At 39.7% G+C, this 26,586-nt stretch overlaps 1 protein-coding gene across 3 annotated transcripts in view; it reads right to left on the bottom strand.

Annotated features, from left to right (window-relative positions):
- SORCS3 (sortilin related VPS10 domain containing receptor 3) overlaps positions 1-26,586 on the bottom strand; it is a 632,833-nt gene that overhangs the window by 213,562 nt on the left and 392,685 nt on the right. For all 3 annotated transcript variants that reach the window (XM_070780798.1, XM_070780799.1, XM_019953194.2), the window contains one exon: positions 12,616-12,689. In XM_070780798.1, coding sequence (XP_070636899.1) covers positions 12,616-12,689 — 74 coding nt within the window. The remainder of the gene's footprint in view (positions 1-12,615; positions 12,690-26,586) is intronic.

Here is a 26,586-nt window from a genome sequence, read left to right as displayed (position 1 = left end):
GCTGTGCAGAATGCACTTAAGCATCGCAAGGAAAGTGCCAAATGTTAATAAATCTTCATAAAATATGAATATCATGTCATTTCCCTGCACAAAAGATGAATTCCCTCCATTAGCCAGAGCGACATGTCTAAACCACTTACCCGGTATTTGAAGCCCTTCACAGTCTGAATCTAGTCTATATGTCCAGCTTCATTTCTCACTGCCCCTCAACACAAATCCTATCTTCCTAGCACAGTGTCTCCTAGTCAGGGGTGAAGATGCCCCTCAGAGAACATTTGGCAGTGTGAGAATATTAGAGATACTTCTGGTTTTCACAACTAGAGGGATACTTGTAAGCATTTATGGAATAAAGACCAAGGATCCAACGAAACCTCTCACAACACACAGGATAATTATTCATACCAAAATGGTAAAAACGTTGAGGTTGAGAAACGCTATTTCAGCAGATATACTAACTGCTCTCCAAATATCCCATGACTTCAGCTTTGTTCTAATCAGCTTCCCTTTGCAAGAAAACCTGTCTCCCTTTCTTACTCGCCAAGTAAACCCACTCTTCAAGGTTCATTAATCCCATTTCCTCTAAGAAATCTTCACTTGGTATACCAGACCAACCTGTGCCCTTCAACTTCTGAGCAATCATGACATTTCTTACTCATATTCTATTGGTGCTTCCCATTTCTAGCCATGTTCCATTCACAATCTGCACGGACATGTCTCAACATTTGCATCACATCTATTAAAGTACACAGGATAAGATACAATATAATCTTTAGCTTATGGTTTTATGAATTTTATTAACATCAAGCTAGAAATATTTTCTCTAAAAATAGCTTTAACAAGTATAATAATAAGACATAGCCTGAAAGCTGGAAAACAGATCAGAAATATGAACACTGACTATTAGGTAATGAATGGGATTTGAACATAGAATAAAAATAAGATATGCAGATGCACTCAACCTTGCTCAGTTTCAAAGAGATGCTAAGTATTATCTGCCAGTAAATTAATGCGGATGGTCATTTCTTCCAATTATCTTCTCATAAGTTGTTTTATTATTAATTTTCTATCTAATATTTATTGAGCACTTACCATGTTCCAAGCTAAAAAGACTGACATTTAGCCAGGAGGCAATGGCAGGGTATACTGATGTCCCACCAGCCAGAAAGGACACCAGCTGATTAACTACCATTGCCCAATCTCATACAGCTATTAAGGGCAAAGCTCTCCTCCTATTTTAATTCCTAAACTCCCACAGGAATGAATTTGTAGTTATATCACATTCTCTTGATCACTTAAAAATCTTAAACACGTTTTCTTTATAATATAAAGAATCTTAGGGCACCAACTAAATATGCATGTAGGCAAATTACAGATATACCTCTGTTGGTTATAGATTATAGATACACTTCTTATATGCATACAAATTATATATACACCTCTAACTGAATTGGTTACCCAATTCAGTCATGCCAGTCTGAATAAAGATGTTACATACAAAATATATTTACTTATAATAATACCAAAAGTGAAAATTCTTTGAAATAATATTAACTAGAAATATGTAAGACTGATATAAAGAAAACTATACAATTTTTACTGAGAAACAAAGAAGTAATATAAAAGGAGAGACAAACCATATGGCCAAAAATGAAAACTGGATATTGAAAAACATTCAGTTCTTGCCAAATGAATTTATAGCTTTGCCACAATTCTAACCAATAACCTAAATAGCTGCTTTATAGTGGTGGGGGGAAGCAGGACATTTTGAAACATGACAAAGTGATTCTAAATTTATTTGGATGGACAGATAAGTAAAATAAGCCCAGGAATATTTGGGAAGAGAAGAAAAGGTTCTATTTTTGTTTTATGTTTTGCAAGAGAGGAGACTTGCCCAGTTAGGCACTACGCTGTGTTATAAACACTCACTGAACACAGTCTGGTCTGACTCAGGGCACAGAGGACTGACCAAGCCAGCAGGATAAAGGCTGTTGACAAATGTTACCAACCTCAGTGGTCCCTAACTTCTGGTCAGAGTTTCTCCTGCAGGAGACCATCAGAGAAAGTAGTCAGAAATATGGGCACAGAATTAAGTAGGAAGATGTTCAGTAGATTTTAATTACTTAAAAAAATTAAAATCCTACAAATTCTAAAAATATATATCCATCTAAATTCTAAAAATATGGATAAAATAATTATAAAATGATTAAATTATAATACAGTCACAAGATGAAATAGACAATTATCAGTAATGAGATTTCTGAAGCATAATATAGGAGAATACAGAGTCTTTTAATATATATAATCTAATGTATAATATATATGTATTATATACACTGTTTAATAAAGGAGCACTGCAAATCAGAAAAGTCCAGCTAATAGTTGCATGATCACAGTTGAGGGCATAATCTACACATAAAGTAATAGGAGATATAACAGAAAAAATAAAAAGATTTGAGCAATTTTTTTAAAAGTATGTTTGATATCATAAGCCAATTAAAATACAAAGAACAAACTGGAGACAACATTGAAACAAAATGAGAGACTATATAAAAAACTTATAATAAAGAAGAAGCAAAAACAGATGGTCACATAAAAGAGATACAATGGCTAATAAATACATGAAAACTTGTCTAAGCTCACCAGTCTGATAAGAAATGCAAATTAAAACAAGGGAAATCCATTTTTGCATTAAATTAGATTACTTTTTTAAATTAAATTTTTATGAGGTGTTGAAATGGCATTTCACTAGTTTGAGTGGAAATTGGTATAAACTTTCCAGAGAACAATTTGGCATGCTAATATTTATATATATTGTTTTGGTAGTCTATCCTTAAAAATCATAATAAACCAACCTTGGAAAGATAATTACTTAGAGGCTTTCAAAATAACATTCCAGTAACTTCCTTAATAGTAAATGTTTAGAAGCAAGAACAATGTAAAATAATAGTAGAGTGATTAAATTACTATATAGCCACCAATTAAAATACAACTCAAATAATACAAATTTTAAATTATGTTTAGAGAGAGTACAGAATGGTACAGGAAAATGTTCAAGTATGTTTTAATAAGATACAAAATTTCATAAACAGCATGATTTCAATTGTCAAACAAACAAGTATATTGAAAATTATACTACATTATAATAAAGGAAAAGTCTATGGAAAAGTACTTGATTTTTTTAAAGTGATGTCTTCTGGGCAGTGAAATTAGAAGTAATTATTTTCTTTTTATTTTCCTGCATTTTCTTGAATGTCTACAATAAGCTTTGGTTGATGCTACAATCAGAAAAAAAGAAGTATATTGTGTTTGTACCTTTTAAAAATTGTTTTTGAATTTTTGGTATTTCCTTCCCATCTATTCCTACAAGCCTGAGGCACTTCTGCCTCAGGTGAGAAGTTCTCTGGAAATTTTGCACTTCTTCTCAATGTCTTCCCTGCTTTATCAAGCTGTGGGCTGAACTGTGTTCCCCACTCCCAACTCATCCTCATTCACATGTTGAAGCTTTAACCTCTAATGTAAAAGTGAAAGTGTTAGTTGCTCTGTCATGTCCAACTCTTTGTGACCCCATGGACTGTAGCCTGTCAGGCTCCTCTGTCCATGGGATTTTCCAGGCAAGAATACTGGAGTGGGTGCCATTCCCTTCTCCAGCGTATCTTCCTGACCCAGGGATTGAACCCGGGTCTCCTGCATTGCAGGCAGATCCTAAGGCAATGCTAGGCATTGCTATCTTGAGAGGAGACCTTTGGGAGGTAATTAGGGTTAGATGAAGTCATGAGGGTAGAGTCCTCCTCATGGCAATAGTGTCCTTATAAAAGGCAAAAGCATGACAGGACACAGCAAGAAGATAGAAGTCTACAAGCCAGAAAGAGAGCTCTCTCCAGAAACCATGCTGGCACCCTGATCTCCTTCCAGCCACCAGAAGCAGGAGAAAATACACATCTACTGTTGAAGCCACCCAGTTCTATGGCAGTTTGTTATGGTAGCCTCAGGTTAATACACACTCTTAACCCAACCAGAAACAGAGCAAGCTTAGATTTCCTCAGCGAGGAAAAGGGTGATTCCTCCTGCCTGTAACACTGTCTCCAACCTGCATGTTAAACAACCTCCAACCCTTCAGCTGGGGCTTCCCTGATGGCTCAGAGTATAAAGCGTCTGCCTGCAATACAGGAGGCCCGGGTTCGATCCCTGGGTTGGGAAGATCCCCTGGAGAAGGAAATGGCAACCCACTCCAGTATTCTTGCCTGGAGAATCCCAGGGATGGAGGAGCCTGGTTGGCTACAGTCCACAGGGTCACAAAGAGTTGGACACGACTGAGCGACTTCACTTTCACTTTCACTTTCAACTCTTTAGTTGGATACTTTCTCCTTGAGCTGCTCAGCTCAATATCCTTTTCTTTCTTTTCTCTCTAGACCTCTCCTTGACCCTCCAATTCTCAGATTCCCTAGTCAAGGCCACTAAACGCAGCTCATTACTATCAGTGGTCCACCGTCCCCACTTCTTCATATAGGGAGAAGAAGCTCTAATGGACAATTTGAGTTTCAGGAAGATTAGAGCAGTCTAAGTGCTTTACTCCACGTGGGTCTCTCCTGGCCTCTCCTCAAAGGACAGTAACCTCTGAAATCTCACCCGTTGTGAGAACAATCACATTTCATACCCTCTGAAATTTTATCAGTGAGATTCCCCTTTCTCTGAGCTGAAGAACTATTTCTCGTGTTTTCCACATAGTCATGGGGTGGAAGAAGCATTTGGAAGCCATGTGTCTCTAATTCCAGAGAAACCATCCAAGAAGCTGGGAAAAGAAGAAATTATGTTTCCCATTTGTATCTTGGAATTTTTCATAGACTGGGTTAGGTAAGTGGATACATTACCTAATTCAGTGTTTGACTTCTCTGCTTGACACACAAATCTTTTCAGAGTTCCCAAGGCAGGGTCAAATATGACACCTTCTCTTCACAGTAAAGAGTTCATCAAGTCTAGAACTACCTACATCTCCTTGTTTACCCTCCTTCAAAGAACCCATCTGTGCTTAGGATAATTATGAATGAGTCCAACAGGTCTTGATTGAGCTTTCTGTTTTCCTCAGTGCACTGGCTGAGAACCATGAATAGCTTTCAAGTGCTGCATTTGCTCTCAGCACTAAGATAGCTCTTCCAAGGCCAAGATGCAACCAGACATATAGCATACGGGTGGCCCCATCAGCAAAGTAGAAACTGATTTCTCCTTGCGAGCTGAGCTTTCACATCTCCCCTTCTGACCTTGCGTGTATTATTCCGAATGTAATGCATTTTTAAATTGCTGCACCATTTAAAAAATGTAAAGGAAAGTTGAATTAAATATTATTTGTGGCATACCCTGGTTTGCAAAGGGCCTCTAAATCTGATTCTATCAGGTCGATGCCTAAATCCCATTATTCGAGATTGCAAATGACTGTGTTTGCAAAATTGTAGAGGCTGCTTCAAAAATTCCGCCCATAATGGTAACTTTGTTTGAAAAGACCTTGATTTTCCAGGAAGCAATCTCAGGCCATTCTGCCTATCCCTTAACTCTCCTTCTGTCATGGGTAATGTATTAACAGACAAAGGATGACTCGCCGTGCAGTTCCTCAGGAACCATAGTTTAGGAGCTTATCCTTGAAGCAAAACACAGAACACATTCCAGAACAGGTGAGATCTCAGAGTTTAAATTGAAGTAATGATGTAAGAGGGTTCACTAGCCACGTTATCTCAAGGTAATCATGTCCCATTTTCACCTCCTGCTTCTCTGCTCTGTCTTCCACTCTCACAGCCACTACTAGGCTGAGCTAGGTAAGTCCAGGACTGAGATAAATGGGATTTTTATAAGTAAGATTAGCGCTTCACTGAATGGGAATCTGCACACTGGGCTCACCCTCACACAAACACACACAGGCATCAAAGAGTATACTCAGAGAGCAAAATCATGCCATCAGAATGCAAAACAGAGTAAAACAGAATATAATGAAACAAGCTCAGACAATCTCACTAGAAAACCTAGCAGCTAAAAATAACAAATGTGTATTGTCTCACAGTCCTGTGTGTCAGGAATCTGGGCATGACTCCTCTGGGTGCCTCTGTCTCTAGGTCTCTCACAGGCTTGATGTGCTGGCCAGAGCTGCAGTCTCCCCTGAAGGCCTGACTGGAGAAGGACCCACCTCCCAGCTCACTCACAAGATTGTTGGCAGGATTCAGCCATTTCTCACTAGAACTGAGCTGTTGGACTGAGGCCCTCACTTCCTCACTGACTACTGACTGCAACCTCCCTCAGTTCCTTATCATATGGGCCTCTCTGCAGGGCAGCTCACAAAGCAATCACAAGGTCCCTAAGACAAAAACTTTTGAAGATGAATCTCTGAAGTGTCATCTTTCCATTGGTGCCACGCTCTAGTCACCAGAAGCAAGTCACTAAAAGGAGTTCAAACTCAGTGAGAAGGTGCCCAGAAGACAGAGGGCACTGGGGACCATCCGGAAGCTGCCTGCCCCAAGAATGAAGTCAATGTTAATTACAAGGAGACTCATACTTGCATATGTTTTAGGTGAGAACATACAACAGCACACAACAGACATCTTTAAAGAAAGGTATTAAAGATACTCAAAATGTATATATTTTGATGTAATTATTCTCCTTTTAGTAGTGATTAAACCAAAGTTATTGGACTCTAACAATCACCTGCTCCCCCTCCTATGTTTTCTAAGGGCTGTGCAGCAAAGATTGATTTCCTGGAGGGAAGGGTAAGAGTGACAGATGGTGAGATGAGCTTTTCTATATAAGAAAAGCTGATGATACCTGGGGAGGAAGGTGTGTGGGGTACAAGGTATTCTCTGGAAGGGGCCATGCTGTGGACAATGAACTTCTGTGACTGAGAATAGTTTTAGAGCCCATGGAAAGAGAAGGAAAAGATGAGACAGTAACTACCATGATGATCAGGATCTTGGACTGTTAGATATGGACAAAGGAAGTTTTATAAAAGCTTGCTGTGTGCTGTGAGATGTGATGCTGCTTTGCAACTCTTTTAAGAAAACGTTCAATAAAAAACATTATTTCCCTAAAATGCTTCAGTGTTGAATTTTGGTCATTCCATTTGAATGTGACAGTCTGTTGAGACTGAGAAAAAACACACGTTTTTATTTGGGCTACCAAGGACACTTGTCCAAGGAAAAAATCCTAGATATTAAGGAAATATGCATAAAATATTAAACTATTATTTATGACAATGAAAAATATGAAAATTTCCAATGGTCAATAAAAACAGAGTTATAAAGTATGTCTCTTTACATAATGAAGTGTTGCATAGACAATTAAAATGATTATAAAGATTTTATAATATCATAAAATTGTTATAATAGAACATTAAAAGGGGAGAAGGCAGATTATAAAAATTCATGTGCAAAATATTTAAGCTATGTATAAAAGAGCATATGCATACAAAGAGACTGGAAAAAACAAGAACAATGGAAGATTGGAAAGGAAATATTGTGATGAAAGGAGTTTTTAGTCCATACCCTTCCTTTCTTCTTTAAAAGATATATTCCTAGGACATTCTAGCTCTACACACCAGACGAGACATGTTTTGCTTTTACATTTTTCCTACCCTCCCTAATGACCTTTCTGAAAGAAGAAAATAGAAGCTGCTGGCACAACCATCATTAGAAATCTACAAAGAGTAAGCCAAATTAAATCAAAGGACAGAGGAGATGTGAAGCCCATACTGACTGTCCCTGCATGCCATCCACTCCAGCCTGCAGCCAGGCACTGTTACAGCTTCAAAGAGCCATCCATCAGGAACCCTCCTCTCCTTGAGCGCCCTGAAGTGGGCTGATCTAGAGCTTGTTCCACACCTGTTGACTTCTTATAGGGCTTTCTTTTTTCTTCTACTCTAAAGACCAGTCCATTTTTACAGCCCAAAGACCCCAAAAAAGGGGTAAGAATTTAAGTTCCTGGCAGCTTTGGGTGTATTACTTTATCAGACATTCTCCTGCAGTGACATCAAGGAAAAACAAAGGGACCCTGGTCTTTCAGGAGAGAGAACAATTAAGGGGAAGTCAGTAAGAAAGAGACATAGGAGACATTCTTTCTCTTGTTCATGATACTACACAAACAAATGCTATCAGGGATCAGAGGCACTTAGAGGCCAGCCCAGTTACACAGAGAACTCAGCAAGGCCTAGGATGCCTGTCCCCTCATCAGAAAAGAAGCCAGAGGAGGGTGAACACCTAGGGAGACTGAGGGGCCACCGAGGTAAAGCTGTGAACCATAACAAGTATTCAAATTGGATGTGCAATGAAAACAATCTTCCCACTGCAGAATGTGCCTGCCTGTTAAATATCTCCCAGCGGAAGAGTGGAGGTACTATTCATTTGCAGCTCAGTAGGCTATTAAACAAAAAAAAACACTTTTCCCTCTGATACCCCTGCCCAAGAAGAGACTAGAGAAAGATTACAGTAGGATACTTAGCTCCTCCTGTGTTCTCCCTGCAAACTAAACTTGCTAAAGCAACTGGGGTGATGAAGAGGAGCATGACAGGGCTAGTAATCTGCCTGTTAACCACATATCAAATGAGTGAAAGGGTCACACATAAAAGAGTCTACATGTCAGTCTGATGCTCAGGGCATGATGGTGGAGTCACTCCATAGTGCAAGATTCCTAGGTGACCTCTCTTGATGGCATTAGAACATCTGGAATTCATAAAGAAAATTTTACCTCTAATGAATCTTTTATTATTAATGCTAATATTATGGCCCATGGGAAAATTATGGCCCATGCCCTGTCTAACTCATAGGCACTGTAGGCCACAAAGGAGGAAATGAATAATCATGATACCCCTTAGAGTTCTTGATGCATTTTCACAGCCATTACACTGATCGTCATCGTAGATGGTTGATTCTTCTGCACCCTTGGCAGAAATCATTTCTATATCACGGTGTTCTTCCCCACAGGTCCCCTCTAGGTTGCTACTTTCCACCAACTGAGGCAGTATAGGAGAAGAAACCTAGCATTCATGAAGGATCTATCCCTAGAAATTTGAAAATCTCCAAATTATAGACAACAGTATTTGGGCAATATTCCGTCTGGGTTGCATGTTTACTCTATTTGTCTACTTACTGCAAGATAAGTCTTTTACTTCAATTTCTTGTTTTGGGCATGACTGCCCTTCCCTTCATGTATCTCTGTCAGCCCCAATACCACTTCACTCTGCATCATCCCTCAAAAAGAAGCAGTTTTAAGGCTTTTGGCTGTTGATTTGTCTTGTTTTTATGACATTCAGAAAAATCAAGACTCAAGAAAGAGTGAGGACAATAAAGTTAGGTTGAGATGTGGCTTCTTGGACCCATTCAATTGTTACTAGATGTACACAGGAAAAGTCTCACCGGGCATAGGATTTTCTGGATCCCAGAAAAAATGACCAATCAATTACATGTTATGGTCTTCAGAACCTGATGCTAGGAAAGATAGAAGGCAGGAGGAGAAGGGGACGACAGAGGACAAGATGGTTGGATGGCATCACTGACTCAGTGGACATGAGTTTGAACAAGCTCTGGGAAATGGTGAAGGACAGGAGGGAAGCCTAGCAGGCTTCAGTCCATGGGGTTGCAAAGGGTTAGACAAGACTGAGCAACTGAATAAATTCAGAACTACTAATAAATATAGTACTTAAAGACATAACTTACAAATTATAAATCTGAAACAGAGAAATAAAATTGCCAAGAGTCCAATTCTGAAAGGATGGTATCTTGTCCTTTCAATAACTATATGAAGTTAACAGGAAGAATACCGTTTCCATTTATATGGATTCAGAGACCAGACCCCCGAGAGGCTCTGTCTTAACCAAAGCTGTGTTCTATACCCTGACAAATGCACACTTTGTCTTTCCTCAAGGAGGTATCGAGTCAATATTTCCATGCCTAACCCATACAAGCCAAGTCTTTTCAGCATAAGAGCTTTCCACAATCATGATTCTATCAATGGGGGCGGGGGCGGGGGGGAGGTCTATGTGTCTTTCTCTACAACTCCAGTGACACCTAAAAGAATAATCGTGGCAATTATATATCAGAAACAGAGAAGTGATAATTACAAAAATGGAATTTTCAGCTACTACTTGGCTAGCCAGCACAGGCACTAACTTTTATATTTCCCCATGGGGGCATATATGAAAGAAGCACAGGGTGGAAAAGAAATGAAACATAATTACAGGACCTGGGGATTTACTCTTTTTGCTCTATAAAAGAAGGGGGAAGGCAGACAGAATCTGGAACATTCCCTTCTTGCCCTCTGCAAATAGGAAAATGCTACCCTTCATCCACTTAATTTAATTTCCTTCAGGAATGATGACAAGGCTTATCCAGTCTACTGTACTTCCGTTCTTCATCAACTTGACTTCCTAGTCAGCTAACTGCCTTACCATCTCAAGAATTTGTTTCAGAAACAGTAGAGGGTTTTGTTTATTTATTTATTTATTTATTTTTTTTGAGGGACTTTTGAGTGATGGTTGGGCTTCCCTGGTGGCTCAACTTGTAAAGAATCCGCCTGCAATGTGGGAGACCTAGGTTTGATCCCCAGGTTGGGAAGATCCCGGGAAGAAGGAAACAGCTGCCCACTACAGTATTCTGGACTGGAGAATTCCATGCACTATTCTACAGGGTTGCAAAGAGTCGGGCATGACTGAGCAACTTTCACTTTCCACTTTCTTTTTGAGTGATGGTATGCCGAAGAATTGATGCTTTTGAACTGTGGTGTTGGAGAAGACTCATGAGAGTCCCTTGGACTGCAAGGAGATCCAACCAGTCCATTCTGAAGGAGATGAGCCTTGGGATTTCTTTGGAAGGAATGATGCTAAAGCAGAAACTCCAGTACTTTGGCCACCTCACGCGAAGAGTTGACTCATTAGGAAAGACTCTGATGCTGGGGTGGATTGGGGGCAGGAGGAGAAGGGGACGACAGAGGATGAGAAGACTGGATGGCATCACTGACTGGATGGACGTGAGTTTGAGTGAACTCCTGGAGTTGGTGATGGACAGGGAGGCCTGGCGTGCTTCGGTTCATGGGGTCGCAGAGTCGGACACGACTGAGCGACTGAACGGAACTGAACTGAATTGACACTGAGAAACTGGTCCATCTTAGCTGAGCAAAAGGCAGTAATTATATAACTAGCACATCAGAAAAACAAATATTTCCTTTTTCTGTCTCAGTCTATTGAAAAAATCTTAATATAATTCTAAATACAGACCAAATAATAATTGAAATAGTAGTTATAGAACAAATAATAATTGGTCTGCAAAGGGAAAAATGACTGGGAATAGTCCAGGCATTGAGGTAAAGCAGTACTACCAGTTCTCTTTTTTCTCCAAGTACTTTGTATATAATAAGACATAGTTGATTTTCACAGTGTGCTTCAGCAATCATCATTTTAACTCTGAACATAGTTCTGTAGGTGCAGAGGGGATAGGGTGAAATGTTGCTTCCAAAGATGCTGGTTGTATATATATATATATATGTTCAAAGAAGCATATATGTACATCCCCCCACTGCTCCTCCACACCACCCCTAACTTGTGGAAGGCATGAAGGGTCATCTCGTGACTCTTTAAGGGAGCTGAACTAAGGTATTAATATGAGACATGGAATATGTACTACTTTTAAGTACTGTTAATTTTGTTTCTGTTTCTAATTAAGCACATAATTAAGCATATTATACACTTTGGTATATGCTTCCTACATACCTTCCTAGATATATTTGGCCATCGCTTCTGCAGAAATGAAAGCATGATACATGTTAGAAGCATTTCATATAGCTAGGAAGAGTAAAAAGTAAACCTTATACCAAACCAAGTTTACTCTGCTACAATCAAATTAACAATAGAATTCGTGTATAAAAAATACCAGTTAATAACACTTTCTGAATAGGGGAAAGGGCTAATTTTCCAGCTGAAACGTATTCACTCCTTGAAAAACTTGTCAAAATGTGCTCCACAGAAGTTGTTCTAAAGGATGATCAGGTATGACATGAGAAAGGGATTCTGGAGTAAAGTGAGTTTGGGAATCCGTGACTTCATGTCTGGCAGCTTCCTTTACTCTGCATTTCTCCAGAGGCTCTAATATCCTAATGTGAATCCTGAGTCTCCACGAGGCCAGAGTTGGATAACTGTTACCTAAAATTATGTGACCGTAGAAATGCTTTTGGAAGGAGAAGCACTGCTAGTGTTCTTCATAGTACGTTTTAGGAAATGCTTGCTTTTTAGAATAGGTTCATAAAATATCTACTTTTTACTAAAAGAGGGGAGATTAATACATAGCTAAGAGCACCCAGTCATGACCTTCTCAAGAAGCTCTCTGGTCCAAGGCTTCTCACTTCAATGTGCATATAAAATCACCAGGGATTATGCTATATGCAGAGTTCTGCTTAATAAGTTTCAATGTGCCCTGAGATTCTGTATTTCTAAAACTTCCCAAGTGATGCTAATGCTACCAGTCCATGAACCAAAATGAGTAGCAAAGGGCTAGGACACACAATGACCTCAAGTGCTGAAAGTGTCCAGAAATTGCCAGAGAGCCAAGTTGCCTGATTCCTATCCAAGAGAGTGGTGAGACTGTGGATGGGGCTTACCAGTAAAACCTGTTGGGTGTGATGCGTTCATGCATGAGTTGCCACCGTCTTCCAAAGTCCATGGAGCTGTAGAGCTGCAAAACAAGGAAGTGAGCAGAGCATAAGCGTCAAGTGACACTGTTTAACAGAAAGATATGTGCCATCCTTCTGGAGATGAACAATCCAACCCACCAGAGTGCCTAACACACTCAAGTAGACATGCATCCTATCCAGATAAAAATATTATGAACATGACTGTGCTATGCTTATCATGGGGTCTTCTAGCTCAATATATACCCAATCAGCTGAGGCTTTTGAGTTGAGTGTAAACTATTTCTGATGCTATCCATGTCCCACTTTTAGAGGTAAAACCTTTAGTAAAATTATATCTTCCTATTTTCTTCAAATTCCATGAAGTCTTTAGCTATATCTAAAATAACTCAGCAACACTAATTTTTAAAATATTTACTGAACAACTCTTACATGAAAGGCACTCTGATAGATAAGAAGATAAGAAAGAGGTAGATTCTGTGCTCATAGGAAAAATAAGACACATGGGTAAAAATGCTCATCAGCTGATACCTGAGCCAATATTACATGCAAAATATTGTACTCTCAGCTTTATCTCTTACTTTATGAATCTTTCCTAAATGAAATGGACCTTTCAATGCCACTCAAGATATCAGGCTCATTCACACTCTCATCTCTGCGTAAGATGGCAAGGATAAGACCACTCTTGTGCCTCAGAGTGCATGCAGGGCCAGTGCAAGTGTGGCTTCTTCCCCAAAGCTTTTTCTGATCTACTGATCTGATCTTCTGATCTGAGCCCACTCACTATTCTTCCCTTTCAATTCACTGCACTCATCATTTATTTCCACTGAGCACTTATCATGGGTAAAATATAGCATGTCTTTCAGATTTGATTGCATTATTTAATTGTATTTATGCTCCTTGAATACATACAAAGTGTTCACTAAGTATGTATCGTCTAAATCAGTAATTAAAACAGGTAGGTGAAGACAGGTATCAACTCATGGAATGAGAAAAAACAACAGCAACGACAGAAGAGCCCCACGACTTTGGAATTTAAAAAAAACAAACAACAAAAACCCTCTGCAAGGCCAAATGACTCAGATCGCACATTCTCTTATTTATGAATGCAGAGTCTGACCCTTTATAACACAAAAGGGAAAACTCAACATCCCTGTAAGAGACTCACCAGGAGTGTGGAGTTTATTTTTCATTGAATACCTAAAAGTATAATATCTGAATGTGACTGATAATGGAATAATAATGATGTTTATTATTATTTATGTATTATTATTATTAATGTCTGACAGTGTTGCTCTTTCACATACCTTTTAGCCTTACAAGGACATGGAAGGGAAGGCAAGACAATTATTACTGATGGAAAACCCTGCTCTCAAACATCCTCTGATCCACTCAGGCACAGTTAACCACTTCCTCAGAGTGTCATCACTGTACATACTACCTGCCTCCAAGAAGCTGCTCACACTTAGTCATTACTGGTTAGCTCTCCCCTCCCTAGACGGAGAGTCAATAGAGGGGCAGTGATCATGCCTTATTCACCTCTGTGGTCACACAATGCCTGGTATATAACCAAAGAACACACAAAGCTGTTTTAATGAGACAGTCCTAGAGAAATGACATTTTGGTCAAATGAACTATCAATAGGATTTAGGTTTTTGGAGGCCCTAGCTCACATCTCCTTCCATGGAATCACAATGCCTAATTTATACGGAGAATTCCATCATGTTTACACTTTTCCACAAACATCTACAAATGGGGAAACTGAGTAAGGCAGAGGTAGGTGGCCTTCAAGTTCACGGGAATGGGGTCAGGAGAAGGCCACACATGTAATCCCAGTAGCTGCTGACCCACAGTGCTCTCCAGTGTACCACACCCAGCAACGTTTCCACCTGTAAACTGTGAGCCCATAATCTCACAGTGCATACAGAATTAACTTTTGTAGGAACTTCTGGTAATCTCAAAAAAGTTGTGAGGGGCCTGGAGAAGCCTGGTCCCATTTCAGTTTCATTCAGCAAATATTCATTGAACATTGTCACCATGTTTCATTCAGCAAATATTCATTGAACATTGTCACCATGAACTACATTTTGGAAGTCTTCTTTTGGTCTGGTAATTAACAGATATGTTTGTGTGATGTTTTATATATATAGAAAACCTGAAGACACTGAAAGATACTGAAGACGCTGAAACTCAGTTCTACAAAGGGACTGTGGCAACAATACGGAAAGCCAGGATATCCAAGCTGATTGAGCTGATTCCAGGTTTAATACTATACCACAGCAACTCCACCAGCTCTCATGGTTTTTATTCAAACTGGGCTTTCACTCTGTGAAAGTGAAAGTTGCTCAGTCATGTCCAACTCTTTGTGACTCCATGGACTATAGAGTTCTCCAGGCCAGAATACTGGACTGGGTAGCCACTCCCTTCTCCAGGGGATCTTCCCAACCCAAGAAGTGCCAAATACTATATGTGTCCAACTGTGCACATGGAAAAATGGGCAAAACTATTGTCCCATTGCTCCGAGTCTCTTTCTTCATTCACCAATGTGGTGAATAAAATGATTCAATGGACATGAGCTTGGGAAAACTTCAGAAGATGGTGAGGTACACAGAGGCCTGGCATACTGTAGTCCATGGGGTAACAAAGAGTCAGACACAGAGTCACAAAGAGTTCAGCCACAAAGAGTGGCTGAACAACAACAGCAGCTCTACACCATAAGAGCACTCAACCACATTTAATTATTCAGGAAGCTAAAAGGGTAACCACATCTGGCCCTCAAATATACACAGTTCCACCATGTCAAAGAAGAAGTTGAAGCTGAATGGTTCTATGAAGACCTACAAGACCTTTTAGGGGACTAGAATGCAAAAGTAGGAAGTCAAGAGATACCTGAAATAACAGGCAAATTTGGCCTTGGAGTACAAAATGAAGCAGGGCAAAGGCTACAGAGTTTTGCCAAGAGAAGGCACTGGTCATAGCAAACACCCTCTTCCGGCAACAAAAGAGATGACTCTACACATGGACATCACCAGATGGTCAACACCGAAATCAGATTGATTATATTCTTTGCAGCCAAAGATGCAGAATCTCTATACAGTCAGTAAAAACAAGATGAGGAGCTGATTGTGCCTCAGATCATGAACTCGTTATAGCCAAATTCAGACTTAAATTGAAGAAAGTAAGGAAAACCATTAGACCATTCAGGTATGACCTAAATCAAATCCCTTATGATTATACAGTGGAAGTGACAAATAGATTCAAGAGATTAGATCTGATAGACATATTGCCTGAAGAACTATGGATGGAGGTTCATGACATTATACAGAAGGCATTGAATAAGACCATCCCCAAGAAAAAGAAATACAAAAAAGGAAAATGGTTGTCTGAGGAGGTCTTATAAATACCTGAGAAAAGTGACAAATGAAAGGCAAAGGAGAAAAAGAAAGATATACCCACTTGAATGAAGAGTTCCAAAGACTAGCATGGAATGATAAGAAAGACTTCCTCAGTGATCAATGCAAAGAAATAGAGGAAAACAATAGAATGGGAAAGACTATAGATCTCCTCAAGAAAATTAAAGATACCAATGAAATATTTCATGCAAAGATGGGCACAATAAAGGACAGAAATGGTATGGACCTAACGGAAGCAAAAGATATTAAGGGTGGCAAGAATACACAGAAGAACTATACAAAAAAGATCTTCATGACCCAGATAACCATGATGGTGTGATCACTCAACTAGAGCCAGACATCTTGAAATGTGAAGTCAAGTGGGTCTTAGGAAGCATCACTAGGAACAGAGCTACTGGAGGTGATAAAATTCCAATTGAGCTATTTCAAATCCTAAAAGATGATGCTGTGAAAGTGATGCACTCAATATGCCAGCAAATTAAGAAAACTCAGCAGTGGCCACAGGACTAGAAAAGGTCAATTTTCATTCCAATCCCTAATAAAAACAATGCCAAAAAATGTTCAAATTACCACACAATTGCACTCATTCACACACTAGCAAAATAATGCTCAAAATTCTCTAAGCCAGGCTTCAGTACTATGTGAACTAAGATGTTAAAGCTGGATTTAGAAAAGGCAGAGGAACAAGAGATCAAATTGCCAACATCCACTGGATCATCAGAAAAGCAAGAGAGTTCGAGAAAATCATCTACTTCTGCTTTATTGACTAAGCCAAAGTGTACTGACTTTGGATCATAACAAACTGTGGAAAATTCTTCAAGGGATGGGAATACTAGACCACTTTACCAGCCTCCCGAGAAATCTGTGTGCAGGTCAAGAAGCAACAGTTAGAACAGGACATGGAACAACAGACTGGTTCCAAATCAGGAAAGGAGCACATCAAGGCTGTATATTGTCACCCTGCTTATTTAACTTATATGCAGACTACATCATGTGAAATGCTGGGCTGGATGAAGCACAAGCTGGAATCAAGATTGCTGGGAGAAATATCAGTGACCTCAGATACACAGATGGCACCACCTTTATGGCAGAAAATGTAGAACTAAAGAGCCTCTTGATGAAAGTGAAAGAGGAGAGTGGAAAAGTTGGCTCAAAACTCAACATTCAGAAAATTAAGATTATGGCATCTGATTTCATCACTTCATGGCAAAGATGGGGAAACAATGGAAATGGTGACACTTTTTTTTTTTTTTTTTTGATCTCCAAAATCACTGCAGATAGTGTCTGTAGCCATGAAATTAAAAAATGCTTGCTCCTTGGAAGCAAAGCTATGACCAACCTAGACAGCATATTAAGAGGCAGAGACATTACTTTGCCAACAATGGTCCTTCTAGTCAAAACCATAGTTTTTCCAGTAGTCACGCATGGATGTGAGAGATGGACCATAAAGAAAGCTGAGTGCCAAAGAACTGATGATTTTGAACTGTGGTGCTGGAGAAGACTCTTGAGAGTTCCTTGGACTGCAAGGTGACCAAGCCAGTCCATCCTAAAGGAAATCAGTATTGAATAGTCTTGGAAGGACTGATGCTGAAGCTGAAACTCCAATACTCTGGCCACATGATGTGAAGAACTGACTCATTTGAAAAGACCTTGATACTCAGAGAGACTGAAGGCAGGAGAAGGGGACTACAGAGGATGAGATGGTTGGATGGAATCACTGACTTGAAGGACATGAGTTTGAGTAGGCTCCGGGAGTTGGTAATGGACAGGGAAGCCCAGGTGCTGCAGTCCATGGGGTTGCAAAGAGTTGGACACAATTGAGTGACTGAACTGAGCTGAACCATGTCAAAGAGGAAAATGGGGCAAAGGCTAACACACTAGTAAATGAGAGATAGGAAAGATAAATTGGAGTAGAAATGGAACAGAGAGGCTTCTTGGAGAAATGCACTTTGAGCTAGGCCTTTGGCAATAGGCGATATAGAAAAGAGTAAGTTAGATCAAGATTTTCCCAGGTGAGACACTAAGAACAAAGGTGTGAATATGGCGAAGGTCTCGGGCTGGGTTCTGGGGAGCTTTTAAGAGAAGTAAGGGACATGATGACAGTTGCTAGCAAAAAGCAGATGGAAACTGTCTATTTGTCTGCCTCCCTATTCATCCATTCACCTATTTCTGTCTTTACCTTTGTGGTGGTTGTTCATTTGCTCAGTTGTATCCGATTCTTTGCTCGCCCATGGACTGCAGCACACCAGGCTTCCCTGTCCTTCACCACCTCCAAGAGCTTCCTCAAACTTGTGTCCATAGAGTCAGTGATGCCATCCAACCATCTCATCCTTGTCCCCTTCTCCTCCTGCCTTCAATCTTTCCCAGCATCAAGGTCTTTTTCAATGAATCAGTTCTTCATGTCATGTGGCCAAAGTACTGGAGTTTCAGCTTCAGCATCAGTCTTTCCAATAACTATTCAGGACTGATTTCCTTTAGGATTGACTGGTTTGATCTCTTTGCCACCCAAGGGACTCTAAAGAGTCTTCTCCGACACCACAGTTCAAAAGCATCAATTCTTTGGAATTTCGCTTTTTTATTGTCCAGCTCTCTCATCCGTACGTGATTACTGGGAAAACCACAGCTTTAACTATAGTCAAAGCCCCTTTGTTGGCAAAGTAATGTCTCTGCTTTTTAATATGCTGTCTAAGTTAGTTATGGAGAAGGCAATGGCACCCGACTCCAGTACTCTTGCCTGGAAAATCCCATGGACGAAGGAGCCTGCTGGGCTGCAGTCCATGGGGTCACCAAGAGTCAGACACGACTGAGTGACTTCACTTTCATTTTCACTTTCATGCATTGGAGAAGGAAATGGCAACCCACTCCAGTGTTCTTGCCTGAAGAATCCCAGGGATGGGGGAGCCTGGTGGGCTGCCATCTATGGCGTTGCATAGCATTGGACACGACTGAAGCAACTTAGCAGCAGCAGCTAGGTTTGTTATAGCTTTTCTTCCAAGAAGCAAGTGTCTTTTAATTTCATGGCTGCAGTCACCATCTGCAGTGATTTTGGAGCCCCCAAATATAAAGTCTCTCACTATTTCCATTGTTTCCCCATCTATTTGCCATGAAGTGATGGGACTGGATGTCATGACCTTAGTTTTTTTTTTTTTCTAATTTTATTTTATTTTTAAACTTTACATAATTGTATTAGTTTTGCCAAATATCAAAATGTTGAGCTTTAAGCCAACTTTTCACTTTCCTCTCTCACCTTCATGAAGAGACTCTTTAGTTCCTCTTTGCTTTCTGCCATAAAGGTGGTATCATTTGCCTATCTGAGGTTATTGATATTTCTCCCAGCAATCTTGATTCCAGCTTGTGATTCAATCCAATCTTGCATTTCACATGATGCACTTTGTATATAAGTTAAATAAGCAGGGTGACAACATACAGCCTTCACATACTCTTTTCCCAATTTGGAACCAGTCCATTGTTCCATGTCTGGTTCTAACTACTGCTTCTTGACCTGCATACAGGTTTCTCAGGAGGTATGTAAGGTAGTCTGGTATTCCCGTCTCTTTAAGAATTTTCGTTTGTTGTGATTCACACAGTCAAAGGCTTTATTTTAGTCAATGAAGAAGTAGATGTTTTTCTGGAATTCTCTTGCTTTTTCTATGATCCAACGGATATTGGCCATTTGATCTCTTATTCTTCTGCCTTTTCTAAATCCAGCTTGAACATCTGGAAGTTCTTGGTTGATGCACTGTTGAAGCCTAGCTTGGAGAATTTTGAGCATTATTTTGCTAGCGTGTGAAATGAGTGCAATTGTGTGGTAGTTTGAACATTCTTTGGCATTGCCTTTCTTTGGGAATGAAAACTGACTTTTTCTAGTCTTGTGACCACTGCTAAATGTTCCTAATTTGCTAGCATACTGGGTGTAGCACTTGCACAGCATCATCTTTTAGGATTTGAAATAGCTCAATTGGAATTCCATCACCTCCACTAGCTTTGTTCATAGTCATGTTTCCTAAGGCCCACTTGACTTCACATTCTAAGATGTCTGGCTCTAGGTGAGTAATCACACCATCATGGTTATCTGGGTCATGAAGATCTTTTTTCTATAGTTCTTCTGTGTATTCTTGCCACCTCTTCTTAATATCTTCTGCTTCTATTGGGTCCATACTTTCCTATCTTTTATTGTGCTCATCTTTGCATGAAATGTTCCTGTGGTATCTCTAATTTTCTTGAAGAGATCTCTAGTCTTTCCCATTCTATTGTTTTCCTCCTTTTCTTTGCATTGTTCACTTAGGAAGGCTTTCCTTTTTATTCTTCAGAACTCTGCATTCAAATGGGTATATTTTTCCTTTTCTCCTTTGCCTTTTGCCTTTCTTCTTTTCTCAGCTATTTGTAAGGCCTCCTCAGACAACCATTTTGCCTTTTTGTGTCTCTTTTTCTTGGGGACTGTTTTGATCACAGCCTATTGTACAATGTTACAAACCTCTGTCCATAATTCTTCAGCCACTCATGTATCATATCTAATCAGATCTAATCCGTATATTGGAGAGGTGTTTGGATGGAAGGAGAGGGTTTGTGAGGACCCAACCATCCCATTGGGAAGAATGCACCTACATAATTTATTGCAAGGACCAAGTATCCCATGCAGGGTTTTAAGAAATGTGATCACCCTCTTTCTCATGGCATTGCTCAAACTTAAGACAGGTGTTTCTCAATTAAAAATAGAAGAGACTTCAGTTGGTGCCTTCTATCCAAAGATATCAATCAGACTCTCTGTCAAAACAGATTCCAGACAGAGAAAATAGAACCCCAAATTCCTTCAAATAAAACCCAGCATTATTATGTCTTCCTTTGCTGCAAAATCTAGTGACAGGTCAGGGAAAAACCTTGAAGGTCACACTGATGCCACTGGAGTCTTAATCCCCCAGGAAATCATCAGCCCCTCCATCACAGGGGACCCTGCACATGGCAGAATGCAACCCCCCAACAGCTCCTGCTTGGGTATACTCTTGGGAGAAGCATGACTCCTCTCATCCCATGCTCTTCCCAACAGAAAGAGCAAGAGCTCAGCTGCCGATCTCCTCATCTAAGCCTGTTCCACTTCCTGCCTCCCATCTCTGGTTTTGCTTTTTCAGCTCTTCATTTTGATTGATGGGAGAAAAATTAAATTGAATTCTCTGTCTCAAGGCTGATTTGAATGAACAGAAACAGTAGGCTCCTATTCATTAAGGGCCTTGGGTTATCTACCTTGTCTCGCAATCTACAGTAAGTTGCTGAGTCTGAAACGAATTTTATTCTCCCACACGCTGGATCTTTGCAGCCTCTCCAATTCATTCATTCACTCATTCATTCATTCATTCACTAAAAGTGTTTCAAACAATTACTATGCTTTAAGCACTGAACTAAATTCTGGGATTGCAAAGATTAAAAATATCATGGACAGTGGAGGACAGAAATTCAGACAATTACACTGCTATGAATTATATGTCATAATATTAATACTAATTACCTCTGCAATGGTAAGATTGTGAGCAATTGATATTGTCTTCTTTTGGTTACCGGGATTTTTCAAAATTATTTCAAACATCTATTACTTTAGTAATTTAAAGAATAAAAGCTCTAACACTGAGAGACAAAGTACATAGGCAATCATTCAATAGATGGTGCTAAAAGATTTTTTAGTAGTATAAAAATGCCCATAATATATTATTTAAAATGTTATAAAACATGCATATATTGATGCTAATTATATTTAAAATATTGCATACCTTGAAATATATTTGAAGAGAATATGCTAAAATATTAGCAGCAGTTATCTCTGAATTGTGGAATGATGGGTAATTTACATACTTTTTAAAGTTTCCCATCATTTTTAAATTTCTTTAAAATAGATACATATTATATTTCAATAGTAATATAATCTTGTACTTTCTTCTATTTCTATTTTTATAATAATTTTCTATCTATAATGTATATATTTGTCTATTTTTCAAAAGACCAAGGATTAAAATTGCAATCTGGGAACTGGAATTGGACAGAGCAATATGGGATTTTCCATAAAGTGGTATTTCAGAGACATTATCACAGATAGTGGTGAATCCTTCCTAGGACAGGCAACATATTAGTGTTTATATAGTCCTGCATGGCTTCAACCCAAAGTGTTTCATGCAACATTAAAATAAAATGTATTTTCCAAACAGCAAATATATTTAAAACATTCTTGTTTATACAAAGTTACATATGAGACTGTGTTCTCCATATCTTGCCTTATGATGTCTCCTTCCTGCAACGATGTCATTCCTGACTTTTACCAAAGAACAATCCAGCTCCTCTTCTCTCCCTTCTTTCACTATGTGACATGGTCTCATCTCTCATAACAAGCACATATTCAGTAGCAACACACACAGCGACCTAAATGAATCATCAGCACAGCTGGAAAATATGAAAGAGCACGCTCTTTTCCTTATTGATTCAGTTATTCGTTTCCTAATTACATCAGCCTGTCAGGGAAAAGCATCTGATAGCTGAAGAACTAAAAAGGCAATTTAAGCAATGTTAAGGAATGTTCCTTAAGAAGAACAACATGTTGTATACAGAAAGCTTAAGCTCAAAGAATAATATGATTGTGTTAGGAGGTTATGGGTTGAATTATGCCCCATCCTCCTCCTCCCCCAAAATGGTCTGTCAAAGTTCTCACCCTCAGTATCTCAAAATGTGACCTTATATGGAAATAAGGTCTTTGCAGATGTAATCAAGTTAAAATGAGGTCAGGCTGGATGGGCCTTAACCCGGTATTCTCCTAAGGAGAAATCTGGACGCACAGACAGACACAGAGGGAAGACAAGAAGATGCCCAGAGAGAAGACCACGTAAAGACAGAGAGTTTTAGTGATGTATCTACAAGCAAAGGGATGCCAAAAACTTCTGGCAAATTACCAAAAGACAGGAAGAATAAAAGACTCTTCTATAGGTTTTAGAGGGCCCATGATCCTGCTACCAACTTTATTTTGGACTTCTAGTCTCCAGAATGGCAGTACAGTGGACTCCTATTGCCCCAGCACGTCCAGTTTGTGACACTTTATTATAGCAGCCTCTTACACCTGATACTAGGGGTAATAATGACAGATTATGTTACATTTCTCTGCTGTTTTCTTGTCTCCACTACTAGGTATTTAGTTGTAAGGCCAGAAGTTTTGTTTAGGTCCAGATTGTTTGTGGTTGAAAGCCAAAGTCTAATTTGCCTATATTTCTCTGTCCTGTGTATCTTTACCACACCCTTAAGGGTATTTTCTAAGAATATATTTGAATTCATAATGACCATATGGCAGTAACCAGACATAATAAGAAGAAGCAACAAAACATACATTTTATAGCAGCCTTTGGTATTCCAGCCAGATTCCCTAGAGCCAGCAGATCTTCCATGTACAGGGAAGGATGCTTTGGAATACATTTACACAAAAGCTCTAGTCTATAGGCAAACTCAAACTTACTATGTAACTGTTCTGACTTTTTTCTTTAAAACTCATATAGTTTGTATAGCATTCTGCTGAATTGTAGTCATGACAGCCTGATCTTTCTAATAAAATGAGACTGGTTTCTGCTCAAAATAAGTTCTCTGTGTCTATATCCTTGGTAATCACAGAGCGAGTGGGAGGGCTTAGTTGGGCTACAAAGAGCTACAGGAAATGCTCCCCCCCACACCCCTTCCTGGGTTGTGGCAATAATTGCAGGAGACAGGAGAGAAACCAGGATCTCATAATAAGAGACAGCACTTTCCAATATGTGCCCTGGCTCCTTCTTCAGAGGGGATAATTCCACCTAATGTCCCTTTAAGCTCTGGGGACAGAGACAAGAACTTTTGTCCTCAGCAACCATTTTCCTTTGCCCTTGGCAGGTACAAGGCATCTACACCATAGGCGTATTTATTAAAAAAGAGAGAGAGAGAGTCACCTAGTTATGCCATTCTATTGGAGATGGCAACATTTTTCTTCACTTTTTGAAGACTTCTAGCCACAAAGGTTTTCTCTCTCTCAAATGGTTTATATCATCTATTTCTTCAGTTAACAAATATTGATCAAATACCTATTAAGAGCCAGTCCTGATCCATGGGTTTAAGGTACATTAGTGAACCAAAAAGACAAAAAGTCTCTGCTGTCAGGAATCTTACATTCTAGTGGAGATCAAGAACTCAAATGCTGTCAAGTCTGTTGTGTGAATATGTGAGGGGAGGTGTAAGAAAAACAGGACCATTACTTGTATTCTTTAGATGCAGGCTTGTTTTGCTGGCACTTAAGGCACTAAGGAAATTTCTTTGCTTATCAAAGAAGATTTTTCACATTTTTATTGAAACCCTTGACACTCTTACAGCTATCTTTTCAGTTCAGTTTAGTCATTCATTCATGTCCAACTCTTTGCAACCCCATGGACTGCAGCACGCCAGGCTTCCCTGTTTATCACTAACTCCCAGAGCTTTCTCAAACTCATGTCCATTGAGTTGGTGATGCCATCCAACCATTTCATCCTCTGTCATCCCCTTCTCCTCTTGCCTTCAATCTTTCCCAGCTCATTGGTATTTTCCAGTGAGTCAGTTCTCCTCATCAGGTGACCAAAGTATTGGAGTTTCAGCTTCAGCATCATTTCCTTGGAAGGAAAGTTATGACCAACCTAGATAGCATATTCAAAAGCAGAGACATTACTTTGCCAACAAAGGTTCGTCTAGTCAAGGCTATGGTTTTTCCTGTGGTTATGTATGGATGTGAGAGTTGGACTGTGAAGAAGGCTGAGCACCGAAGAATTGATGCTTTTGAACTGTGGTGTTGGAGAAGACTCTTGAGAGTCCCTTGGACTGCAAGGAGATCCAACCAGTCCATTCTGAAGGAGATCAGCCCTGAGATTTCTTTGGAAGGAATGATGATGAAGCTGAAACTCCAGTACTTTGGCCACCTCATGCGAAGAGTTGACTCATTGGAAAAGACTCTGATGCTGGGAGGGATTGGTGGCAAGAGGAGAAGGGGACGACAGAGGATGAGATGGCTGGATGGCATCACTGACTCGATGGACGTGAGTCTGGGTGAACTCTGGGAGTTGGTGATGGACAGGGAGGCCTGGCGTGCTGCGATTCATGGGGTCGCAAAGAGTTGGACACGACTGAGCGACTGATCTGATCTGATCAGTCCTTCCAATGAATATTCAGGACTGATTTCCTTTAGGATTGATTGGTTTGATCTCCTTGCAGTCCAAAGGATTCTCAAGAGTCTTCTCCAACACCACAGTTTAAAAGCATCAATTCTTTGGTGCTCATCTTTCTTTAACTCTCACATCCATACATGACTACTGGAAAAACCATATCTTTGACTAGATGGACCTTTGTCAGCAAAGTAACATCTCTGCTTTTAAATATGCTGTCTAGGTTGTTTATAGATTTTCTTCCAAGGAGTGTCTTTTAATTTCATGGCTGCAGTCACCATCTGCAGTGATTTCGGAGCCCCCCAAAATAAAGTCTGTCACTGTTACCATTGTTTCCCCATCTATTTTCCATGAAGTAATGGGATCAAATGCCATAATCTTAGTTTTCTGAATGCTGAGTTTTAAGCCAACTTTTCCACTCTCCTCTTGCACTTTCATCAAAAGGCTCTTTAGTTCTTCTTTGCTTTCTGCCATAAGGGTGGTGCCATCTGCATATCTGAGATTATTGGTATTTCTCCCAGCAATCTCGATTCCGCTTGTGCTTCATCCTGCCCGACACACTGAATGATGTACTCTGCATAGAATTTAAATAAGCAGGGTGGTAATATACTGCCTTGACATACTCCTTTCCCAATTTGGAACCAGTCTATTGTTCCATGCCCAGTTCTAACTGTTGCTTCTTGACCTGTATACAGATTTCTCAGGATGCAAGTAAGGTAGGCTGATACTCCCATCTCTATAAGAATTTTCCACATTTTGTTGTGATCCACACAGTCAAAGGCTTTGGCATAGTCAATAAAGCAGATGTTTTTCTGGAACTCTCCTGCTTTTTCAATGATCCAGCGGATGCTGGCAATTTGATTTCTGGTTCCTCTGCCTTTTCTAAATCCAGCTTGAATATCTGGAAGTTCACGGTTCATGTACTGTTGAAGTCTGGCTTGGAGAATTTTGAGCATTATCACTTTCCTCTTAACTCTAAGAAAAACACCATATGTGATGTTCGGCAGGTGACATTTCCCCACAATCCTGGGGAGAAGCAGGTAGTCCTGAGAGCTCATACTCCATCTGAAAACGGGCTCAGTTACTCCCTAGCTGGACAGAAGTGCTAGGCCAATGTGTTCAGGTTTTACAACATTTAAGAGAACCTGAAAATTCTGATATTTTTAATGGGAAATTTCCATATTTTTTTCAATTTTGGCAAAAATTTAAAATGTACCACAGGACAAATAAGATATGTTTTAAACCAAGTGACCAGGTGCTGCCTGAGGAATGCCAATCTGTGAGCTGAATCTTAGTGTGGACTTACAACTGCCTGCAGTAGTGAAAGTCACTCAGTCGTGTCTGACTCTTTG

The sequence above is a fragment of the Bos indicus genome, chromosome 26 (genome assembly GCF_029378745.1).
Source record: "Bos indicus isolate NIAB-ARS_2022 breed Sahiwal x Tharparkar chromosome 26, NIAB-ARS_B.indTharparkar_mat_pri_1.0, whole genome shotgun sequence".
In the NCBI taxonomy this organism is placed as follows: domain Eukaryota; kingdom Metazoa; phylum Chordata; class Mammalia; order Artiodactyla; family Bovidae; genus Bos; species Bos indicus.
The sequence above is the reverse complement of the archived record's forward strand: the minus strand, read 5'-3'. Positions and strand labels throughout refer to the sequence as shown.